Genomic DNA, 20,740 nt, shown 5'->3' with positions numbered 1-20,740 from the left:
TTCAATTTCCTTACATGCAATTATGTGACCCTTCACCTTCCTTTTCTCCTATTTTCCTTTATTTTCATAAATAAATGTCAATTAATGCCACTTTTTCTTTGCCAATTTCCATAGCCATAAATTAATCACCATTGATCCCCATCATTATGTTTTTTCCCAACATTCAACTTGGAATACATGTCCCGTGATCTTGGTCTTATTTTGTCTTTATTAACTTTATTACATAGATTTTTTAACCAAGGTTGTTACAATTAATCCTAAGGGCTTATAATATTAATCCCTTGATTTATTGATCCCTTGGGTTTATAATATTATTCTCGGTTTATAATATTAATTGTTTGGGTTTTAATATTAATTCTTTGGGTTTACAATATTAATCCCTCATGTTTTTAACAATAATCTCTTTCATTTTTAAACTGAAGTGATTAATATTAGGGTCTCTAGTATTGGGCTTATAATATTGGGGTTTATAATATTGTGTTTAATATTGGGTTTTATAATATTGGGTTTATAATAAAGCATTTAATATCATGGGTTGAAAGGTTGGGTTTTTAATATTGGGGTTTATAATATTGATTTTAATTTTAGGTCTATAATATTAGGGTATATAATAGTAATGCAATGATTTATAATATTAATCTTAGTGTTTAGAATATTAATCCTACAGTTTATAATATTTATCGTAGGGTTTATAATATCAATCCTAAGGATTATAATCTTAATCTTAGGCTTTGTAATGTCAAGGTTTTTAATATTTGGTTTAATGTTAGGGTTTAATATTATGATATTGGAATGGTACAAAAATCTATCAATGTCATAGTGTGACAAACAACAATGCAATGCGATAAGAAATGTGACAATCATTGCAACAATGATATATTACATTGTAATTTATTCAATATCGCATTGTGACAATGAATAAATTAAGTTTTAATATTTTGGTTAATAATATTGGGTTTAGGGTTTATAATATAAATATTTATAATCTTAAGTTTTATAATATTAATCCTAGAGTTTTTAATCGCTTGAATTTATAATAAAAATACTAGGGTTTAATATTATTCCCTTGGATTTATAATATTAATCCCTTGAATTTATTAATCTTTTGAGTTTACAATATTATTAATCCCTTGAGTTTATTAATCCTCGGGGTTTGTGACATTAATTTCTAATATGAATCATAATATTATAGGGTTTATATTCTTAGGGTTTATAATATTAATCTTACGGTTTATAATATTAATCTTACAATTTAATATTAATCCTAGGGTTTAATATTGATCTCTTAGGTTTATAATCCTTTGGGTCTATAATATTAACCTTAGGATTTATATTCCTAGGGTTTAATATTAATCCTGGGGTTTATAACATTAATATTTATGATTAATATTAATCCTTTGAGTTTATAATATTCATAATCCATTTTGTTTAATAAGCCCTTGGTTTTATAATAATAATCCCTTGGGTTTCTGATATTAATATTCTCATTGGTTTATTAATCCATTAGGTTTATAATATTGATCCCTTGGGATTATAATATAAATCCAAATGGTTATAATATTAGTCTCTTAGGTTTTTAATATTAATGTTTAATCCCTTGGGTTTCTAATATTAATGATCCCTTGGGATTATAATATTAATCGCAAAGGTTTATATCCAATGTCACAATGTGACAAACAACATTGTAATGCGACAACCAATGTGACAATGATTTCCATAATTATATATTACATTGCAATTTATTCAATCTTGCATTGCAGCATTGAATAAATTAGGGTTTAATATTTTGGTTTATAATATTGGGTTTAGATTTTATGATCGTAGGGCTTATAATATTAATCATAGGGATTTTAATCTCTGAATTTATAATAAAAAATTAGCGTTTAATATTATTCCCTTGGGTTTATTAATCCCTTAGGTTTATAATATTAATGTCACTGATTCACCTTATATTTATTAATCCCTTATTTATAATATTGATAATCTCATGGGTTTACTGATCCCTTGGGTTAATAGTATAAATTCCTTAGGTTGAATGGTCCTTGGGTTCATAATATTAATAATTTTTGTGTTTATTAAGCCATTGATTGTATAATATTAATCTCTTGGGTTTCTAATATTAATAATTTATTAGGTTTATTATTCCATTGGGTTTATAATATTAATTGTAAGGGTTTACACTATTAATCCCTTGGGTTTATTAATCGTTTTGGTTTAAAATATTAATCTCTTGTGTTTATAATGTTAATCCTTTAAGTTTATTAATCCATTGGATTTATTAAAACATTGAGTATATAATATTTATCCCTTGAGTTTTTAATATTAATAATCCTTTGAGTTTATTAATCCATTGTGTTTATAATATGAATTGCAAGGGTTTATATTGTTAACCCCTTGGGTTTATAATATTAATAATTTCTTATATCTATTAATCCTTTGGGTTTATAATATTAATATCTTGGGTTTATATTCTTAATTCCTTCGGATTATTAAAACATTGGGTTTATAATATTGATCTCTTGAGTTTAAAATATAAATCCCAATGGCTTATAATAGTAATCATTGGGTTTTTAACATTAATGCCTTTGATTTATTTAATCATGTGGGTTTATAATGTTAATCCCAAGGGTTTTTAGTATTAATCCATTGTGTTTATAATATTAATGCTTTGAGTTTATTAATCCCTTAGATTAATTCATTGTAATAATATTAATTTTTTTAATATATGTATATACTTTTAATATATATATATATATATATATATATATAATTAATGTTTTCAATATAATCTAATTATATATAAATAAATAAAGATATTAGTAATTATATTAATAAATATATAATAATTATTGACCATAGCATAGCATGGTAATGAAATAAATAAATATTATTAATAATAACTAAATAATAATGTTATATTAAATATTAATTATATTGTAGTCTTAAATATACCTATTAATATATTATATAATTATTTAGTTATATTAAATGTTAATTATATTGTAGTTTGAAATATAATTATTAATTTATTAATATTATATTACATTAATATACAATATATAATATAATATTAGTATTATATATATAAATATGTGAGTGTTATTATTTATACAGTTATTAATTATTACAAATAGTTGGATTTTAAGAATATTAGAGGAGTTGCCCTGAAAGTTATGGAAATTCCGGTCATATTTAGAGAAAATCTGGCAGAATTTTTGTAAAGTTATAGTTGTTAAACTTCAAAATTTTAGGCGTCTTAGATGTTTTTGATGGCGCTGAATCCATTTCCACAATCAAAAGATTTTTGTAAATCCAAGTTATAGTTGTTAAATTTCAAAATTTTAGGTGTCTTAGATGTTTTTGATGGCGCTGAATCCATTTCCACAATCAAAAGATTTTTGTAAATTCCGGTCATATTTAGAGAAAATCTGACAGAATTTTTGTAAAGTTATAGTTGTTAAACTTCAAAATTCAAAATTTAAAATTTTAGGTGTCTTAGATGTTTCTGATGGCGCTGAATCCATTTCCACAATCAAAAGATTTTTGTAAATCCAAGTTATAATTGTTAAATTTCAAAATTTTAGGTGTCTTAGATGTTTTTGATGAAGCTAAATCCATTTCCACAATCAAAAACAATATTCAAACACTGCCTCTACCAGATTTTTTGAAATTTTTTATCGAGATTTCTAGCCTCATTAGACTACTCCATAATTATTGATATACTTGAGATATGTTTATAGACTTGAGATATGTTTATAGCATGTATAATTGTAAATGTGCCTCATATACACCTATCTACCTATATCAAATAGGTTGGTAAATATAATTTTATATAATTTTACTGATTTATAAAAATGTGCAGTGACCAACATAACACGCTTGGCAACGACTTACAACTCATTATATAAATTTATCGTGTTCGGCCACGAATTAGAAAACGCGTAGAAGCGTCCCCGAGTCCTGCTTTGGGCAGGTCTGCACACAAAACTAAACCCTCGGGATGAGCTTTCGCCGTGCAGTAGAAGAGAGAACACGTCAGATTCATGGCCTGCACGTTCCGATTCAAAATAAATCAAATTACAACAATTAAAATATTAGCATATTGCAAAAGAAAATAAATAAAATAACGTTTATTATAGTTGGCGATATTTAAAAGTCGAGGTTGCCGTTCTCACTGTTCTCCCAAATTGCTATGATTGTTGGGACCATCCTTTCGTGGCGTGTTGAGAAAAAAAGAATAACTGTGCTTTTTAAATCACAATTTTGTATTTTACAGTTCTAAGATTCAAAAGCTGTTTTGCTTCAGCAATTTAACCTAACCACTTGATTAACCAACGAGTAAAGAAAGTATAAGAGATCCTCCCCATTGGGTTTGAATCTTATACTATGCACAAGTCTATAATGCAATTATTTATATTGATATATTTTGGAAGAGCAAATAAATGTTGTTAGTGAATATAATTAGTACCAAATAAAGTCCACAGGGTTTTGGATTGACGGTGAATGGGTGCACTATTAAGGCACTCTTTGGGATAGGTCACTGGTTCAAATTCCCATGGGTACTTAGGTTAGTCTTAACTAAAAAAATTTTTTTTTTACTTTAACGGTTAAATTGCATTGATAGGCGACAAAACAGCTGTCGCGTACTTGTTACACAGAATTTCTTGTTACACAGAAAGGGGTTTCGCGCTTTGAAACAGCAGGAGGTGTCGCCTTTGAGGTCGGACCACGCTTGAAGGTGCTTTGATGCTTGCGGAAATGACTGGACCGCCCTTTGGTGGAATTGTGTCGCTAAATCCATGATTGGAGGTGCTTTGAAACTGCTGGAATTGTCTGGACCGCCTTTTGTTGTCTGAGATACATCCAATTTGCCGGAATAGGATTTGCTCTGTTCATTGTGCTGCTCTGTACATACGTTTAGGACCATTGCCTGCTCCTCGTCCTTCCACTAAATCCATGGACAAATGCAATACAAACCAACTTCTGGTTGAACCAAAGTAGCTAGCATCGAAAAGTAAACATAGATGATTCTGCTCCGCTGTTTGGAGGTGAGATTTTGAGTTAAATTTGTTAACAACCCTACTGCAGTTGTTAACAATGAAGACCAGTGCCCTCACGCACAGCCCAATATGCCACCAACCGACCTATGCCCAACTTAGGTTGAATCCTTGACGAATTACAGGAAGATAATCCAATATGCTACAGCAAAGCCCTCGGTGCTCATACCATAATCATCAGCAACTATAGTGCATACCTAGAATGTACCCTTCATGTAATTAGATCAAACCTGGAACTTGTTGTCTACTTGTCTTCAAACATTCACTCTCTGTCAAATGCATCTAATGAGGACTGAGCTTCCAGTGCATCTAATGGGGACTGAGCTTCCAGTGCATCTAATCATTTCTGTATTGATTGCCTACCAATGGATCCAGGTGCGAATGAAGGGCAAACTGTGACAGGAACAGTCGATCAGGGATTGGAGGAAACCTGAGAATAGCCTGTTGCAGAAGCCCATTGTTACTAGTACAGGTGCAATCCCCCAGTGCAGCAGAGTGAACAGATTTGCTGAAAGTGAAGGTCTTAAGAAGATTATGGAATGATGCAGAGAGATTCTTCAGAATTGACTGAAAGAGTTCTTTGGCTACGGGCTGAGCCAAGATTGGCTTCCAGATCAGCTTGTGAATTCAGATGTCTCAGAATATGATAAAAGGATATTTTCCGAAACTTGGCCAGAATGAATCTAATTTTCTTGAGAATGAGGACTAAGTGGATCTGCGAAGGATTCGAAAGGGAGTTCAGCGCTTGAATGATAAGTCTGGAGTCACCGAAGACCGTCAGAGAGTGAATGTTCCGATTTAGAGCCAGAGAAAGCCCCTGCCACAGAGCCAGAGCCTCAGCTCTGTTATTTGATTCGAATCCCAGACCCCAATGATACCTGAGCAAAGTAGAGCCATCAGGATTCAGAAGAACACCGCCCCCACCCGCAGCCCCAGGGTTGCCTTTAGAGGCCCCGTCGAAGAAGAGACAGTGGTCATCCAGAGCAGAACGCCACTTTAGAAACTCCTGTTCTTCCAGGCGAATTTCCCACATAGCATGGAAAGAGGCCGGAGAAATAGGATTGATTTGATAATTTGGAACAATATCTTTCAGCCAAAGCTCCTCCTCACTGTCCAGAATCGCTTCATTCCTTAAAGCCGGTTTAGCATCCAAAGTCTCTCCCAAGAGAGCTTTAATTTTGGAGATAACGTTGTTTGTAGTGCAGATTTCACCCCTGAACAATCTGTTGTTCCTTTCCAACCATAACTTCCAGCAAGTGTATTTAGGGATCCACATCCAAGCAGTCTTAAGAAGGTTTTTTTTATTGAGGCAGAACGAAGATAACTTGGCCCACTCGTGAAGTAGATTTGGAATATTTCTTGGCAGCTCAACCTTGTCAGCCCTTGACCTTAGAACCCCCTTCCAAACAGCTTTGGCAAAAGGGCACAACAACATCAGGTGATTAGCTGTTTCTTCCTCTGACATACACAAAGGGCATCTGGATGGCCCTTCCATTCCACATTTTCTCAGATTATCTCTAGTGAGAATACTGTTGTGAGCTAACGTCCAGCAGAAGAAGTCTACTTTTGGGAGCGAAGGGAAGGCCCAAATAAAATTCCATTGCGTTGGGTCAGGAGGGACATTAGGAACAGCAATCAAACTTTTGTAACCTTCAGAAACCGAGAAAGAGCCAGAATGGGAGCCCCACCCTCTTTTGTCCTTAGTTGTTGCTGAAATGGGAGATTTTCCTTGGAGTTTGTCTAAAAGTAACGAAGCTTCAATTTGCAATCGATGTGGAACCTCTCCCAGGTTCCAGCTGTCCCACCGTCTACCAGAATCCTCCGTCCAGGTGGATATGTCCCAAAGGGTTTCCATATTGTTGGACTGTAGCCAAAATTTAATATTTGCAAGGCCTTCTATATGGTTCAATGGCTGATCTCCTAGGATCTGGTCTTCCCATATTCTGATTTTTTTCCCATTACCTGGGATCCAGTAGAGATTGGAACTGAAATGCTCCAGAGCAGAGAGACAAAGCTTGAAAATTGGGGAACCTTTGGTGGTTTTTGGCGGATGATCCAAACATCTCAAACGCTGACCTTGAAAATATTTCTTCCACAGGACTTTCTTACTCCAGCTAACTTTCCCAGCTACAATATTCCACAGGATTTTAGAGCCTAGTGCGAGATTTTGTGCAGCCAAATCTCTCATTTGCAGACCTCCTTCCAGGGTTGGCCTCTTAATGGTGTCCCAATTAACTAAATGAAGTCTTCTTTCATTATTTTTCCCCCCTTCCCAAAGGAATCTCCTCAGAATACCATCCATTTTACTGAGGAAGGTTTTGGGAGCAAGAAGAATGGAGTGCTGAAAAAGAGGCATACTTATTAGAACAGATTTCATAAGAATTATTTTCCCAGCAGTGTTCAGCCAGGAGGCTCCCCAGGCTTGTATTCTGAGCTTAAGCTTGTCTAAGAGGGGCATCCAGTGGGAAACTTTAGGTGTGGATTTGAAGATTGGTATCCCAAGATATTTGAAGGACTCCCAGGTCTGACAGACTTTCATCTCAAGGAGCCTAGCAATGTCAGCCAGATCTTTGACCGAGCAGTTCCAGCCATAGATTGTGCTTTTTAAATAGTTTATCTTGCTGCCGGAGGCCTCCTTATAAATTTCCAATTCCTTCTTAAAAGATCTGGCCGAGTTAATGCTCGCTCCTCCAAGGAGCAGAGTATCATCGGCAAATTGGGCATGGTTTATGTCTTTAACATTGTGCACCATTCTGAGGCCTGGCAGAGTTTGGACTTGTTGACAAAAGTCTAGCTGGAAACTAAGCACTGAGGCTTGAATAGCATAGAGGAGAGGGGACAGCGGACAACCTTGTCTTAATCCCCTAGATGCATTAAAAAATTCAGTAGATCGGCCATTTACCAGCGGCGCAATCCAAGGAGAGGCAATGCAGGCTTTCACCCAATTTATGAAGGTTATTGAGAAGCCCATTTTCGTCATAACAGTGAACAGGAAGTCATGCCTCACCCCATCAAAGGCATTTTTCAGATCGAGTTTTATCACCATTCCTTTCTCTTTTCTTTGACAACTTGAATGAACTGCCTCTTGAACCAGCACAATATTATCCAGTATCTTTCTCCCTTTGATGAAGCCTCCTTGATTCTCCGGGATGATGTCCGGCAGAATATTCTTGAGTCGGATGGATATTATTTTGGTAATCAGTTTATAGCTAGTATTACACAGCGAAATGGGACGGAATCTACTAAAATCTGAAGCTCCTTTCTCTTTCGGAAGCAATGCAAGGAAGGCTGAATTGGTACTGCCTCCTATCTTTGAGCAAGATTGGGACTTCCTAACCATTCTCAGGAGGTCTTTATTGATAGTTGACCAGCAAGACTGAAGGAACCTAGCAGTGAACCCATCAGGCCCTGGCGCCTTATCCGGCTCCATGCAATCCAAGGCTTTCTTGAGCTCATCCATGCTGATCGGTGCAGTCAGCATAGTGTTGACAGAGTCTTGAACACAGAGGGGGATTAGATTAATCGGATAGGCATGGGGGTCTATAGGAGGGTCAGCAGGCGCTGAATAAAGCTCTTTGAAAAAAGTGAAGGCTGCTCTCTTGATGCCTTCAAAATCTTTAACCACTGCATCTTGGGAGCGAATTTCTGATACATTTTTGAATTGCTTGCGAGCTTCGGCTTGCTTATGGAAAAAACTAGTATTTTTGTCGCCAGCCTGTAACCATAAGTTTCTGGATTTTTGTCTCCAATACTCCTCTTCGTCCCTACTAGCTTTATGGAGGGCTTTTTGCAATTCAACTTCTTTTTGGAGCAGACTTTGGGTAACAGCAAAATCCTCCATTGATGATTGGAGGGCAGCAAGGTTTTCTAATGACTCTTTTCTCTTGGCAGCTGGAGTTTTCAGAGTTTTAGCCCACTCCTTGAGCCTTCTCTTAAGAGCCCTCAACTTTTCTTCCCACACAAAGAAGGGGGATCCCAGGACTTGCCGGTTCCAGACTTCAGAAACCACCTCATGGAAACCCTCTTGCTGAATCCACAAAGGGCTAAATCTAAAGGGAATGGGGCCAAGAAAACCATCCATGGAGAGCTCGAGACTAATGGGTTTATGATCGGAAGTGCAGTTAGGAAGAATTTTGGAAGAGGCCATTAGACCACTAGTAAGGAAGGAGGTTTGGACAAGGAATCTGTCCAAACGAGCAGCTATGTGGTTGGGACCTAACCTTTTGTTAGACCAAGTGTATTTCCCAGCTGAAGGCTTGATATCCTCCAGATCCCAGCCAATCATTATATCTTCTACCCATTCTCTAGCTGGGTCCCTTATAGGAGAACCCCCTTTTTTCTCTTCAGCGGCTAGAGTAACGTTCAGATCCCCTGCAATAATGATGTTTTCTGGATTGTGCAATAAAAGAAAAGACTGGAGCAAGTCCCAACAAATTTTTTTCTCCGCTGGAGAGGCCGGAGCATAAAGGTTGAACAAACTTACTTGTTGACCAGAGTCTTTGTGGAGGAGCTGAGTGAAAATCCAGTGATGGCAACTTTCTTCGTGAGTCAAGTCATATTTGGAGCTGTCCCAGAAGGAGGCAATCCCACCAGAGGCGCCTCTAGCACTGACAGCTCTACCGGGGCCTTTGCGCCAGAATATTTTGCTGGAATGGAGGAGAAGAGTGTCCTCCAGCTTTGTCTCCTGGATGAGAAGGATTTCAGGCAAATGCAACCTCACAATGTCTTTCAGGGCATCTTCTTTCAGCCTGCTACCTAATCCTCTGCAATTCCAGGAGACGTACTTCATTATTTACTGGATTGGGAAGGAGTGGCTCCTTTTGGAGCCTTGTTGTGCTTGCGCCCGGATCTGGTGTTCATCATTCCTTTGAGAGTTTTCTGGGAGCCTTGGAGAACATCCAGATAAGTTTTCTCCTCTCTCTGTTTCTTCTTGGATTTCCGGCCCCTGGTCGATTTGATAGGAGTAATTTGTGAGCTGTCTGATTCAGAGTCTCTTTCTTCTGATTCTTCCCCTGAGTCAGAGGCAAGACTAATGTGCTCGTCGTTGCCTGCGTTTCCCCCTTGATCAGCCTCTGTTAGGGGGACATTTGTTTCTTCTTCGGTTTCTTTCACTTTCTTCGACTGATCTTCAGTTTCTTCATGGTTCTCTGAGGCATCCACCTTTTCACCTGAGGAGGGGCCATCATTTGAAACTGGTATGGTCTTGGAATTGGTCTGGGGATTCCCCATTGGTCCTGATTTCTTCTGCTCATTTGGCTTTGAGACTACCTTGCCCTTTTTTATTTCTTTCCATCCTTCTTCTTCCACTTTGTCCCCTGATGGTGCTTTGGGGCAGTTTCGTTGAAAGTGACCGTGCTCATGGCAGATTCTGCACTTAAAGGGCAGTTGCTCGTAGTCCAGCTTCTGGAAGTGGTGCCAATCTCCAACTGTAAGTTTGATGGCTTCCGGCAGACCAGCTTCCAAGTCAACTTCCACGCAGATTCTGGCGCAGGTGTGTTGGCCCTTATTATCAGCTTTGTCAATGAATTTGCCCAGTCTGTTTCCTATCTTTTGCAAGGATTGGAAGCTCCAGCAGTGTATTGGTAGGTTGGGTAGCCGGACCCAAACAGGGACCTCCTTTGGGACATCGACTGAAGGGTCGAAGTTGGGGGTCCATTTATTCAGAAAGAGACCTTGATTTCCCATGAAATATGGACCGTTTCTGAACACCAGATCTCGGTCTTCCTTGGTAGTGAATTCGAAAATGAAAAAACCTCTACCGACCGCATAGCAGATCACGTTGTTGGGCAGCAGGGGCCTCCAGTTTCGTTGAACCCATTCATCAGTCGATTTTGTTGTTGGCCAACGACCCATAAATTGCCCCACTAGACCTCTGTCAGCCAAGGCAAGGGCGATTTTGATCGGTTGATCTTCCGGCAAAGCAATTTCTGGGATTTCATCAAGCTTTTTGATGAACTTCGGGACGTCGGGATGGGAACGTTTTTTTCCTTTCTGCGATAGCAGACTACGAAAGGCCTCTGTTGTTGATGATGGAGGGGTGGGAGAGGGCTCCACACCCCCTGGCGCACCCATGGCGGCGGGACAGTCCTGGCAGCGATCGCTGACCTAAACGAAAGCTCGCAGAGGAGCAGAGCGCACACAGCTTTTGTGACCTGTACCAAATAAATGTTGTTAGTGAATATAATTAGTACCAAATAAATGTTTTTAGTGAACATAATTAGTACCAAATTAATACCATGAATTAAGTAATAATATTTAAGTTGTTTTATAAGATGATTATCGAAATGGTAAATAAATGTTGTTAATTAATATAGCTAGTATCAAATTAATACCATAAACTATATAATAATATCTATTCAAGTTGTTTTACAAATTGATTATCTACCTTGAAATATATTAGAATTAGAATGGCGGTTAATTAACTTAGCTAGTACCAAATTAGTACAATAAACTTCATGTTACTTTAACATATTGGTAAAATAATCTACATAATAATATTCATGTTGCTCAACAAGTTAGGTAAATAATCTACATAATAATATTCATGTTGCTCAACAAGGTAGGTTGGTAAAAATAAAGTAGTGTAACTAAGCCACAATAATATAAATCCATCTCACCACAGATCTATTAAATCCCTGGTTGGTTTATTATATTTATGGATAGTGACATGTAGGGAAGTATTAACAATTCACACGGGGAGGAAAATCAAGACATGCTGCGCATGAAGTCCCAGCTGGCCTGCAGCTATGACAGATTTAGACATTTGATAATTGGGAGAACTCCCACCAACCACTATGTATAAATCACACCATGAATGTGAAATCCTTCCAGAGAGCACTTCTATACCCATCATAATCCTATTTGAATACAAGTGCATTTTAGCAAGATTTTAAGCAATGGCAGCCGTAACCAAGCTTTCGTATGCAGTTGCTATATTGGTGTTGTTTTCATGTGTTTCAGCGAATTTTTACACAGATTTTGCTAGCACATGGGGGAAGGATCATGCAACGGTAAGTGGCATTAAGGGAAGCCAACTACAGCTCTCTCTAGACAATAGATCAGGTACAGTTCAATGATTTACTTCCATATGTTCAATAATATGTCAAATTGTAGTGTAGAAATTAAAGTCTATCTAGATTGTTTTCCAAAGCTTATATATTAATTAGGCAAAATATATACATTATCATGCTATTATCTGTCTTCTTTTTCTAGGCATGTACTTCTATAGTCCAAAATGACTTAAAAATTACTAATGCAAAATATTTTTAAATTTGCAATCAAATTAAACCAATTGATGTCATATTTAATGGATTTTTATTTATTTTTTTTTTAATTATTAAATACCATGTATTAAGTCAATCATTTTTATATTTAGTTTATTAGATGATGAGTTTAACCAAGGTGTAGAGTTCTGAAAGATTCAGATGGAGAGGAAAGAATTTAATTGTTTGACCTGGTTCTTGTGACTTCTCTCCTATCTATCTAGATATTTCCCAAATCTACACCTTGGTTAAACTCATAAAAAATTAAGGCAATCATCCAATGGACAAGATGTAAAAATAAAAAGTCAATCGTTGACACATCATAGTGCTTAATATTTATTGAAAATTAAATAATAAATTCATTAAATATGACATCATTTGGGTTACTTTGATTGTTAATTTAAAAATATTTGGGATCTAGTGACAAGAGCCAGGAGCCAGGTCAACAATTGACTTCTATCTTGTTTATCAAAAGATTCTGCTGGTTTATTAAAAATATTCTCAAAATCTACACCCTGTTTCGGGAATCTGCACCTTAATTAAACTCGTAGAAAATTAAAAAGTCAGATTAAACAATTGAATTCATCGTAATATTTCTAAAATTTACACACTATTTCTGGAATCCATCATAATATTTCTAAAATTTACACACTATTTCTGGAATCTGCACCCTAGTTACACTCATGGAAAATTAAAATGCAAATACAGTAAATATGCCTTCATTTGGTTTAATCTGGCCTATCAGGTTCCGCGTTTCAATCCAACAAAGAGTATCTGTTTGGCAAATTTGACATGCAAATCAAGTTAGTGCGGGGAAACTCTGCTGGCACTGTCACTACGTTCTATGTAAGTCTAGCAAATTCAATTCAGTGTACATCAATTTATGTTACTCATCATTATGCAAAACAATATTTGTTCAGTTTATTTGAGCATATAGTAGAGCAATATGATAACGCCCTGTCATTTACAGCTTTCCTCTAACGGTTCCCACCATGACGAAATTGACTTCGAATTCCTGGGAAACCTTTCCGGCAATCCCTATGTTCTGCATACGAATATCTATTCTAATGGAGTGGGCAACAGAGAGCAACAGTTCTACTTGTGGTTCGACCCAACACTTGCATTTCACACCTATTCTATTGTATGGAATCCAAAACAAATAATGTAATCACGGTAGATCAATATTTTTGTATTTAGATTTTTTGGTATTGCTAGATCGAAGTCTTGCGCATCTTTATTTTCGATTGTAGATTTTGAATAATTTGGAATCCCACCAAGAGTAGTCAGGTTAATTGTTGATATTTTCAAAATCTGCCATCGAAATAAGTTCAGCGAAACATTTTCTAACCTCTGCTATTCTTCCTGCTGCAGAATTTTCGTGGACGGTAATCCTATTAGAGTATTCAACAACTATGCGAGCTTAGGCGTACCTTTTCCAAACAAGCAACCGATGAGGATCTTCGGCAGCATTTGGAATGGAGATAATTGGGCTACCAGAGGTGGTCTTGTCAAGATTAACTGGACTCAAGCTCCCTTCGTCGCATCTTATAAGAACTTCCAAGTAGAGCATTGTGTTGCCAAAAGGAGAGCTAATACCAATTGTGCTATTTATTCTAAACAGACCTGGTGGAATCAGACCACACAAAGTTTGGATTCAAGGCAACAAAGGAGACTTGCTTTTCTGCAACGTCACTACATGATTTACAATTATTGCACTGATGTTAAGAGATTTCCACAGGGTTTTCCTCCAGAATGCCCCAGACAGAGTTTCAATTCCACGCAGAGCTTTATTTCAACCAAGAATTTCAATTCCACGCAAAGCTTCAATTCAACGGGGAATTTCAATTCCACGCAGAGCTTCAATTCAACTAAGAATTTTAATTCAACAGGTCACTAGTGATAACAGGGCACAGTGTGTGACCATGACAGTCCTTTGACGCTGCATGGATTCTGCATGATAATAAAATAAGGCTATATGGAAATTTTCCAAGAGCACGAAATAATTAAACCAGTTTAGATTTTAAGAGCACGAAATAATTAAACTGGTTTAGATTCATTTTCACCCTAGATCTATCAAGTGTCAAGAGGGATCAAATCTCTTGTGGTGCAAACTTCATTTTTTAGTGCGAAACTTGAAGAATGGTTTGCACCTCTAGAGATTTGATCCTTCTCAAGGCTGGATAGATATGGGGTTAAGATGTGGATCTGCTGGATAGATATGGGGTTAAGATGTGGTTGATAGATCCAGGGTTAAGATGTATCTAGGCTGTTTTAGTCGTGCAGCTATACAAAATTTGTTGAACGTCTAGTTATTTTGATTATTTTAAATATGTTAAATATGTCTACGATTAATTCAATCCATTTAATTTAAATTTGTTTAGTTGCTTCAGTTTGTTGAGATAAAAGAGACTATTAAAATTTTGAGTGCAAAGTGAAAATGTAACAATGTTGAATGATAGAAAATGGGAATAAAAAGGATATTGTCAATTACAAACAATTTTCATTGCAATCAATCTGAAACTATTTTCTTCTAGTGTTCTTATTGCATACCTATTAGTTTTGTCATTTTCTCATGTCAATCATATGAAAATGGCAGACCATTCAATATTTAACTCGAGCTAGTGTAATAAACATCACACCTTGTCTCTGTTGCTCTCCAGTATTAATAGTAGTTTTATCCAAAGTCAATCATTGTGACTTGTGTAGTGTTAAACCCCAAATAATTTTTAATGGTAGTTATTTTATATTACCGCCTTTGAATGCAAAGTGATTAACAATGTTGAATAATGAAAATTGTGAATAATAAGAATGTCGCCAATTACAAATAGTTTACAATTTCAAGAAGAAAACATTTCGGGTATCTGAACATTTTATTTATGATGAAAAATCAAGTATTGTATATATGGTTGAATTATTGAACACAAAAGTCAATGCACGTCATGAATAAGTTTTATGTGCTCACACTTAGAGAGAGTGTGTATGTTTTGGAGGTGACAAGGAGAGGCAATGGGAGCTAGAGATATAGATGGAGGGGGGGGGAGTGAGAGGAAAAAAAGGGAGGGAGGAAGAGATATAGATATGGAGAGAGAAGTGTTAGAGAGGGAGAGAGGAGGGGAAGAGGAAAGAGAGAGAGAGAGATAGATAGATATGGAGAGAGTGTGTGTATGTTTGGGGGTGAGATAGAGAGATAAAGAAAGAGAAACAATGGGAAATAGAGATATAGATGGAGGGGGCAGAGATGTGCTCACACTGAAATCAATGCACACTAATTACTTTGAAATTAATGTACATCATACATCTAGTTGCATCAAATCAAGAATCAATGCATATAGTGCAAACAATCAAATAGGATTATAAATCAACATTTACATTGAAATCAATGCATCTAGTGGAAGAAATTAAATAGGATTAGAAATCAATATCTACACTGAAACCAATACATCGAGTGCAAAGCAATCAAATAGGAGTAGAAATCAACATCTACACTGAAATAAATGCATCTAGTGTAAGGTATTAAATAGGATTAGAAATCGACATCTACACTGAAATTAATGCATCTAGCGCAAATGATCAAATAGTATTAGAAATCAATATCTACACTGAAGCTAATGCATCCAGTGCAAGAAATCAAATAGGAGTAGAAATCAACATCTACACTGAAATCAATGCATCTAGTGGAAAGTATTAAATAGGATTATAAGTCGACATCTACACTGAAACCAATGAAACTAGTGGAAGCGATCAAATAGGAAATTAGAAATCAATAATTACACTAAAATCAATACATCTATTTTATTGAAAAACTAAAATATTCATGACTTTCTAAATCTAACTTCTATGTTTGTATTTGTCTTTGTGTGTCTCTTTCTTCTTCCCTCTCTCTCCACCTTCCATTCTGGGTCTATCTCTCTCCCTCTCCTTCTCTCACCCCCCCCAATCTCTCTCTCTTTGCCTCTCCCTCCCTTTCTCTATTTTTATCTTCTTCCCTCTCCCCCTTGTCATCTATATCTATACCTCCCTCCATCTCTCCTTATTTGTCTCTCTATCTCAGCCCCCTAAACACATGTCACGCATTCTCTCTCTCTCTCTCTCTCTCTCTCTCTCTCTCTCCATCTATATATCTATCGCCCTTTGTGTCTCTTTTATATCTCTATATCAACCCGCAAACATACACACACTCTCTCCATATCTATCTATCTATCTCTCCCTCTCCATCTCTTCCCCTTATCTCTCTCTCTCTATCTCTATCTCCCATTGTCTCTCTATCTCGCCGCCCAAACATCCTCTCTCTCTCTCTCTCTCTCTTCCCCTTCTCTCTCTCTCTCTCTCTCTATATATATATATATATCTTCCCTTGTCTCTCCTTCTCACCCCCGAAACATACACTCTCTCTATATATATATCTATCTCTCTCTCCCTCTCTATCTTCCCCTTCTCTCTCTCTCTCGCCATCTATCGCTCTCTACCTTGTCATTCCCTCTCCCTCTCCACCTTTCTCTCTCTATGACTTTCTTCCCCTTCCAACTCCACCTCTCTCTCCTCTCTCAAGTCCTCTCTCTTCCTTTCTCTCTCTCCCTTTCTCTCCCCCCATCACACACACTCTCTCTCTCCATCCTCCAACTCTGTCACTATCTCCCTCCCTCTCTCCTTCTCACTCTCCCCCTATCCCCCCCCCCCCTCCATATCTATGTCTCCATGTTTCTCTCTTTCCTTTCTTTCCCTATGTCTATTCTATCTTTTTCTCTCTCTTCCCTTGTCTCCTCTCTCCCTTGTGACTCCCTCTCTCTCTCCACCTCTATCTCTCAATGTATTTTTTCTTCCCTCCCTCTCTTTCCCCCTCCAAATCCATCTCTCTCTCCCTCCCTCTTTCCTCCCTCCTCCCTCTCCTTGTCTCTCCCACCTAAATGTTTGCCTTCCCCACTCTATTTCCCCCTCCATCCCACTCTCATTCTTAAATATGATCTCATTGTATTGTATTTAAGAAAGTATCTAAATTTAAAAAAAAAAAAAAAAACATAATTGGTTGTAAAATATTAAACCTATATTTTGGATCAATCATGTCAAAGAAAATACAATAATAAAAAAACTTAAAAGAATCATGCACTATCTTTCCTCTATCATTGTTAGTAATTTTGCTTTCTCTATTCGCTTGGATCCTTGGTTAAGATGCATCAATCATGTCAAAGAAAATACAATAATAAAAAACTTAAAAGAATATTTGGTTTTTTTCTTAATTTGAGATTTTTTCTTTGACCAAGAGTTAGTGGCCCAAGAATAGCAGGGTAATTCTAAGTGGCATGGTTTTCCTTGAATAATAGTGATGAATTAATCTACATTGAAGACTAATTTGACAAATATTTTCCCATTGTTTAAAAAATAATAATAATAATAACTTGGAAGAAGTGTCGTACAAATATTTTGGAATTGACATTCTTCATACATTTAATTGAAATTATATATATATGAAAACTTAACATAAACTAAAATAGTTGTGAATCAATCAATTTTTGTATATTCTCTTTAATATGGATGTGAAAATTTTGAATGTATCATCTTGAGAAAATTTGGGAGAGATAAAGCGAATCAAAGGAATTTTATAAATTATAATCTCAAAGCCTATCACATCCTCATCATAAAATTAAATATTTGCCCCGTTTAGAGAAAAACTATGGCCAAGTACCTAAGTTACAAGAAAAACCTAAACAAAGGTGATAAGAGAACACAGCCTATCACATCCTCATCATACAATTAAATATTTTCCCCATTTAGAGCAAAATTGTGGCAAGTACCTAAGTTACAAGAAAAACCTAAACAAAGGTGATAAGAGAGTCTCTGAGACCACTTCAAAGCCTAGCCAAAACCACCTTCAACCCAAGTGGGAATGGAAAAACGATGCCTAATATTAACTAAATCATTTGGGAGTAGAGTAGGATATCATTTTGCATAATAAATATAATATTAAAAAAATTATTTCATTTAAATTTAAAGAGAAATTATAGTATGATAGATTTAAAGGAAACATAAAATAATATATTACTAGTATAATCCATTTTAACTACTAATCTACCATGCACCAAAAGAGATCAAATCTCTTGACATGCAAACCTCTTTTAGAGTGCAAAACTTTAAAAAAAATTGCACCTCGAAAGATTTAATCCTTCTTGTAGTGTGTGTGTATATATATATATATATATATATATATATATATATATACTGCAACCAACCATATATAATTTTTCATTGTTTAAATTATTTTTTTGAATGCATAAATGGATACAATATATTGAAAGTCTCTTGGACACAAATTATGTAGATTACACAACTTAAATTTGTAATTTCAAAAAATCTTTGCTAGATTTACACTAAATTGAACTTATATATACTTTGAGAAATGAACAAAACTTAAAATAGTAAAATTACTTGAAATGTTTTTTTTAATCTTTTAACCAATTTTTTTCCTTTATATAACATACATACACCCATATGCATAAATGACATTAAAATATTTATTTAATGTGGATATTAAAATATATTTTTTATGGAGCATATTGTCCATATTAAATTGTTTTTATTTTATTAATATAGTTTAAATAAATGTCAATAGTTCTTAACCTGCAAAATGAAATATTTTATTTATGACTCACATTGAATATCTTTTATTATTAATAATATTTATAAATACCACATATCAATTTTATACTAAAATCTGAATGAACTACACAACTTCCTTTTATGAGAAAGAATCTAAGGTGGAGTCCCCCCTAGGATCAACACAAATTCAAAGCTCTTCACATTACAGGAGGTGGAGAATGGAATTAAGAAGCTGAAAACAGGAAAGGCAAAGGACTTGGTTGAACTTCAAGCAGAGTATCTAAAATGGGGAATGAATGCTCTTGCACTGCACATCATGAAAATATTCAACAACATCATTCAGCAAGGATTCCCAAGAGATTGGACAACTAGCCTAGCAATGCCCCTTTTTAAAAGTGGAGACATTAATAATCCATCCAACTATAGAACAATTATGATCAATCCTTTGTTTGCGAAGCTTTTCGGCAACATGGTAGAAGAAAAAATTAGCAAGTGGGAAGAAGTAAAAGAAAAGAGGGCAAGAGGACAAGCGAGTTTTAGGCCGAAACATTCTTCAATGGATCATGGCATTACGTTGAGACACATTGTTGAAAAGGTTTGGGAGGACAAAGAAGTATTTTACTGCTTTGTTGACTTCAAAAGAGCACTTGAAACAGTCCCTAGGGATAAGTTGTGGTGTAGAATGGAAGAACTTGAAATTCATGTGCATTATAGAGCCATTGTCCATAGACTTTATGAAGAAGTGAAAGTCAAAATTAGAACCTCAGCAAGTATTTCAGAAAGCTTTAGAAGTGACATTGGAGTCAAGCAAGGTTTCTCTCTATCCCCCACTATTTTTTGTCTATATATTGACAAATTGGAAGAGTGGCTAAATCTGCAAGGTGGAGATGGTGTTCGGTTGGGGGAGTTTGTGATAAAGCTTCTTTTATATGCTAATGATATTGTATTGATTTCTAAATCAGCCCATGGATTGCAAATGCACTTATATGCCATTGAGCATTTTTGTAGAGCAATGAGGATGCAAGTCAATACTAGCAAGACCAAAATAATGATTTTTTCTAATAAAAGGAAGCAGAGCCAACATACTTTCCTCTTTGAAGACAATATTCTTGAAGAAGTAATTGAGTACAAGTACCATGGGATTGATTTCAACCACAAACTCAATTGGGAGGATTGCAGAAAGAAAAGAATTTTAGAAGGGTGGAAAGCATTATATGCTCTTCAAAACAAATGTAGAGAGGTAAAGTTATGGGATTGGAAGATGATTAAAGTGCTTTTTGGACTCCTAGTTTGTCCAATGATGCTATATGGGTGTGAATTGTGGGCTAGCAGCACTCCCGTCTCAAAATGGAAACAAAATGAGAAAATCCAAAAACGCTTGATCATGAGCAAGTTCAAAATAAAATGTTCAGTGCCTTATGAGATAATGTTGAGTGAAACAGGATCAACTTCCATTGAAGCAATTGCTATGGTGCGGCTCATAAGATACCTAAAAAGAATTGAACAAATGAGAGTAGGTAGATGGCCTAATGTTATCTTCAATGAAGGCATCAGTGAAATAAACAAAACATGGATGAAACAAAACTACACATGGATGCAAAAATGGAATATCTACCTCAATGCCTGTCCCACAAATAGCAAGGAGCTAAAGGATTTTGTTATGGAGAAGTTTCGTAAAAGGGTATGGGGAAAAGAGTTGGGTAGAAAGAAGAAATATTACATTGAGGAATTCAACCCTACGTGTGATTTACAACAAAAAGAGTTCATTGGAGCTAGCATTTCGTGGAGGGAAAACATCAAAAAGAGTTCATTGGAGCTAGCATTTCGTGG

General features: G+C 35.8%; 1 protein-coding gene across 1 annotated transcript; it reads left to right on the top strand.

The window, feature by feature from the left end:
* Nucleotides 1-11,953: 11,953 nt before the first annotated feature.
* Nucleotides 11,954-14,216, top strand: LOC149241801 (xyloglucan endotransglucosylase/hydrolase protein 24-like). Its single transcript, XM_089370657.1, has 4 exons — nt 11,954-12,119; nt 13,065-13,165; nt 13,290-13,483; nt 13,691-14,216. The coding sequence occupies exons 1-4, from the start codon at nt 11,954-11,956 to the stop codon at nt 14,214-14,216; spliced, it is 987 nt and encodes a 328-aa protein (XP_089226783.1).
* The last annotated feature ends 6,524 nt before the right edge of the window (nt 14,217-20,740 follow it).

Source organism: Pinus tabuliformis, chromosome 8 (assembly GCF_031772625.1).
Source record: "Pinus tabuliformis cultivar Carrire ecotype Pingquan chromosome 8, CPIR1, whole genome shotgun sequence".
Classification (NCBI taxonomy): domain Eukaryota; kingdom Viridiplantae; phylum Streptophyta; class Pinopsida; order Pinales; family Pinaceae; genus Pinus; species Pinus tabuliformis.
Note: the sequence above shows the minus strand (reverse complement) of the source record. Positions and strands in the feature narration are given on the sequence as shown.

Excerpts from the sequence above, each read along its gene's own strand:
- LOC149241801 (XM_089370657.1), top strand. The coding sequence starts at position 11,954 with ATGGCAGCCGTAACCAAGCTTTCGTATGCAGTTGCTATATTGGTGTTG. Across the intron at positions 12,120-13,064 it reads CTCTCTAGACAATAGATCAG|GTTCCGCGTTTCAATCCAAC; the intron begins GTACAGTTCAAT and ends CTGGCCTATCAG. Across the intron at positions 13,484-13,690 it reads TGGAATCCAAAACAAATAAT|AATTTTCGTGGACGGTAATC; the intron begins GTAATCACGGTA and ends TTCCTGCTGCAG.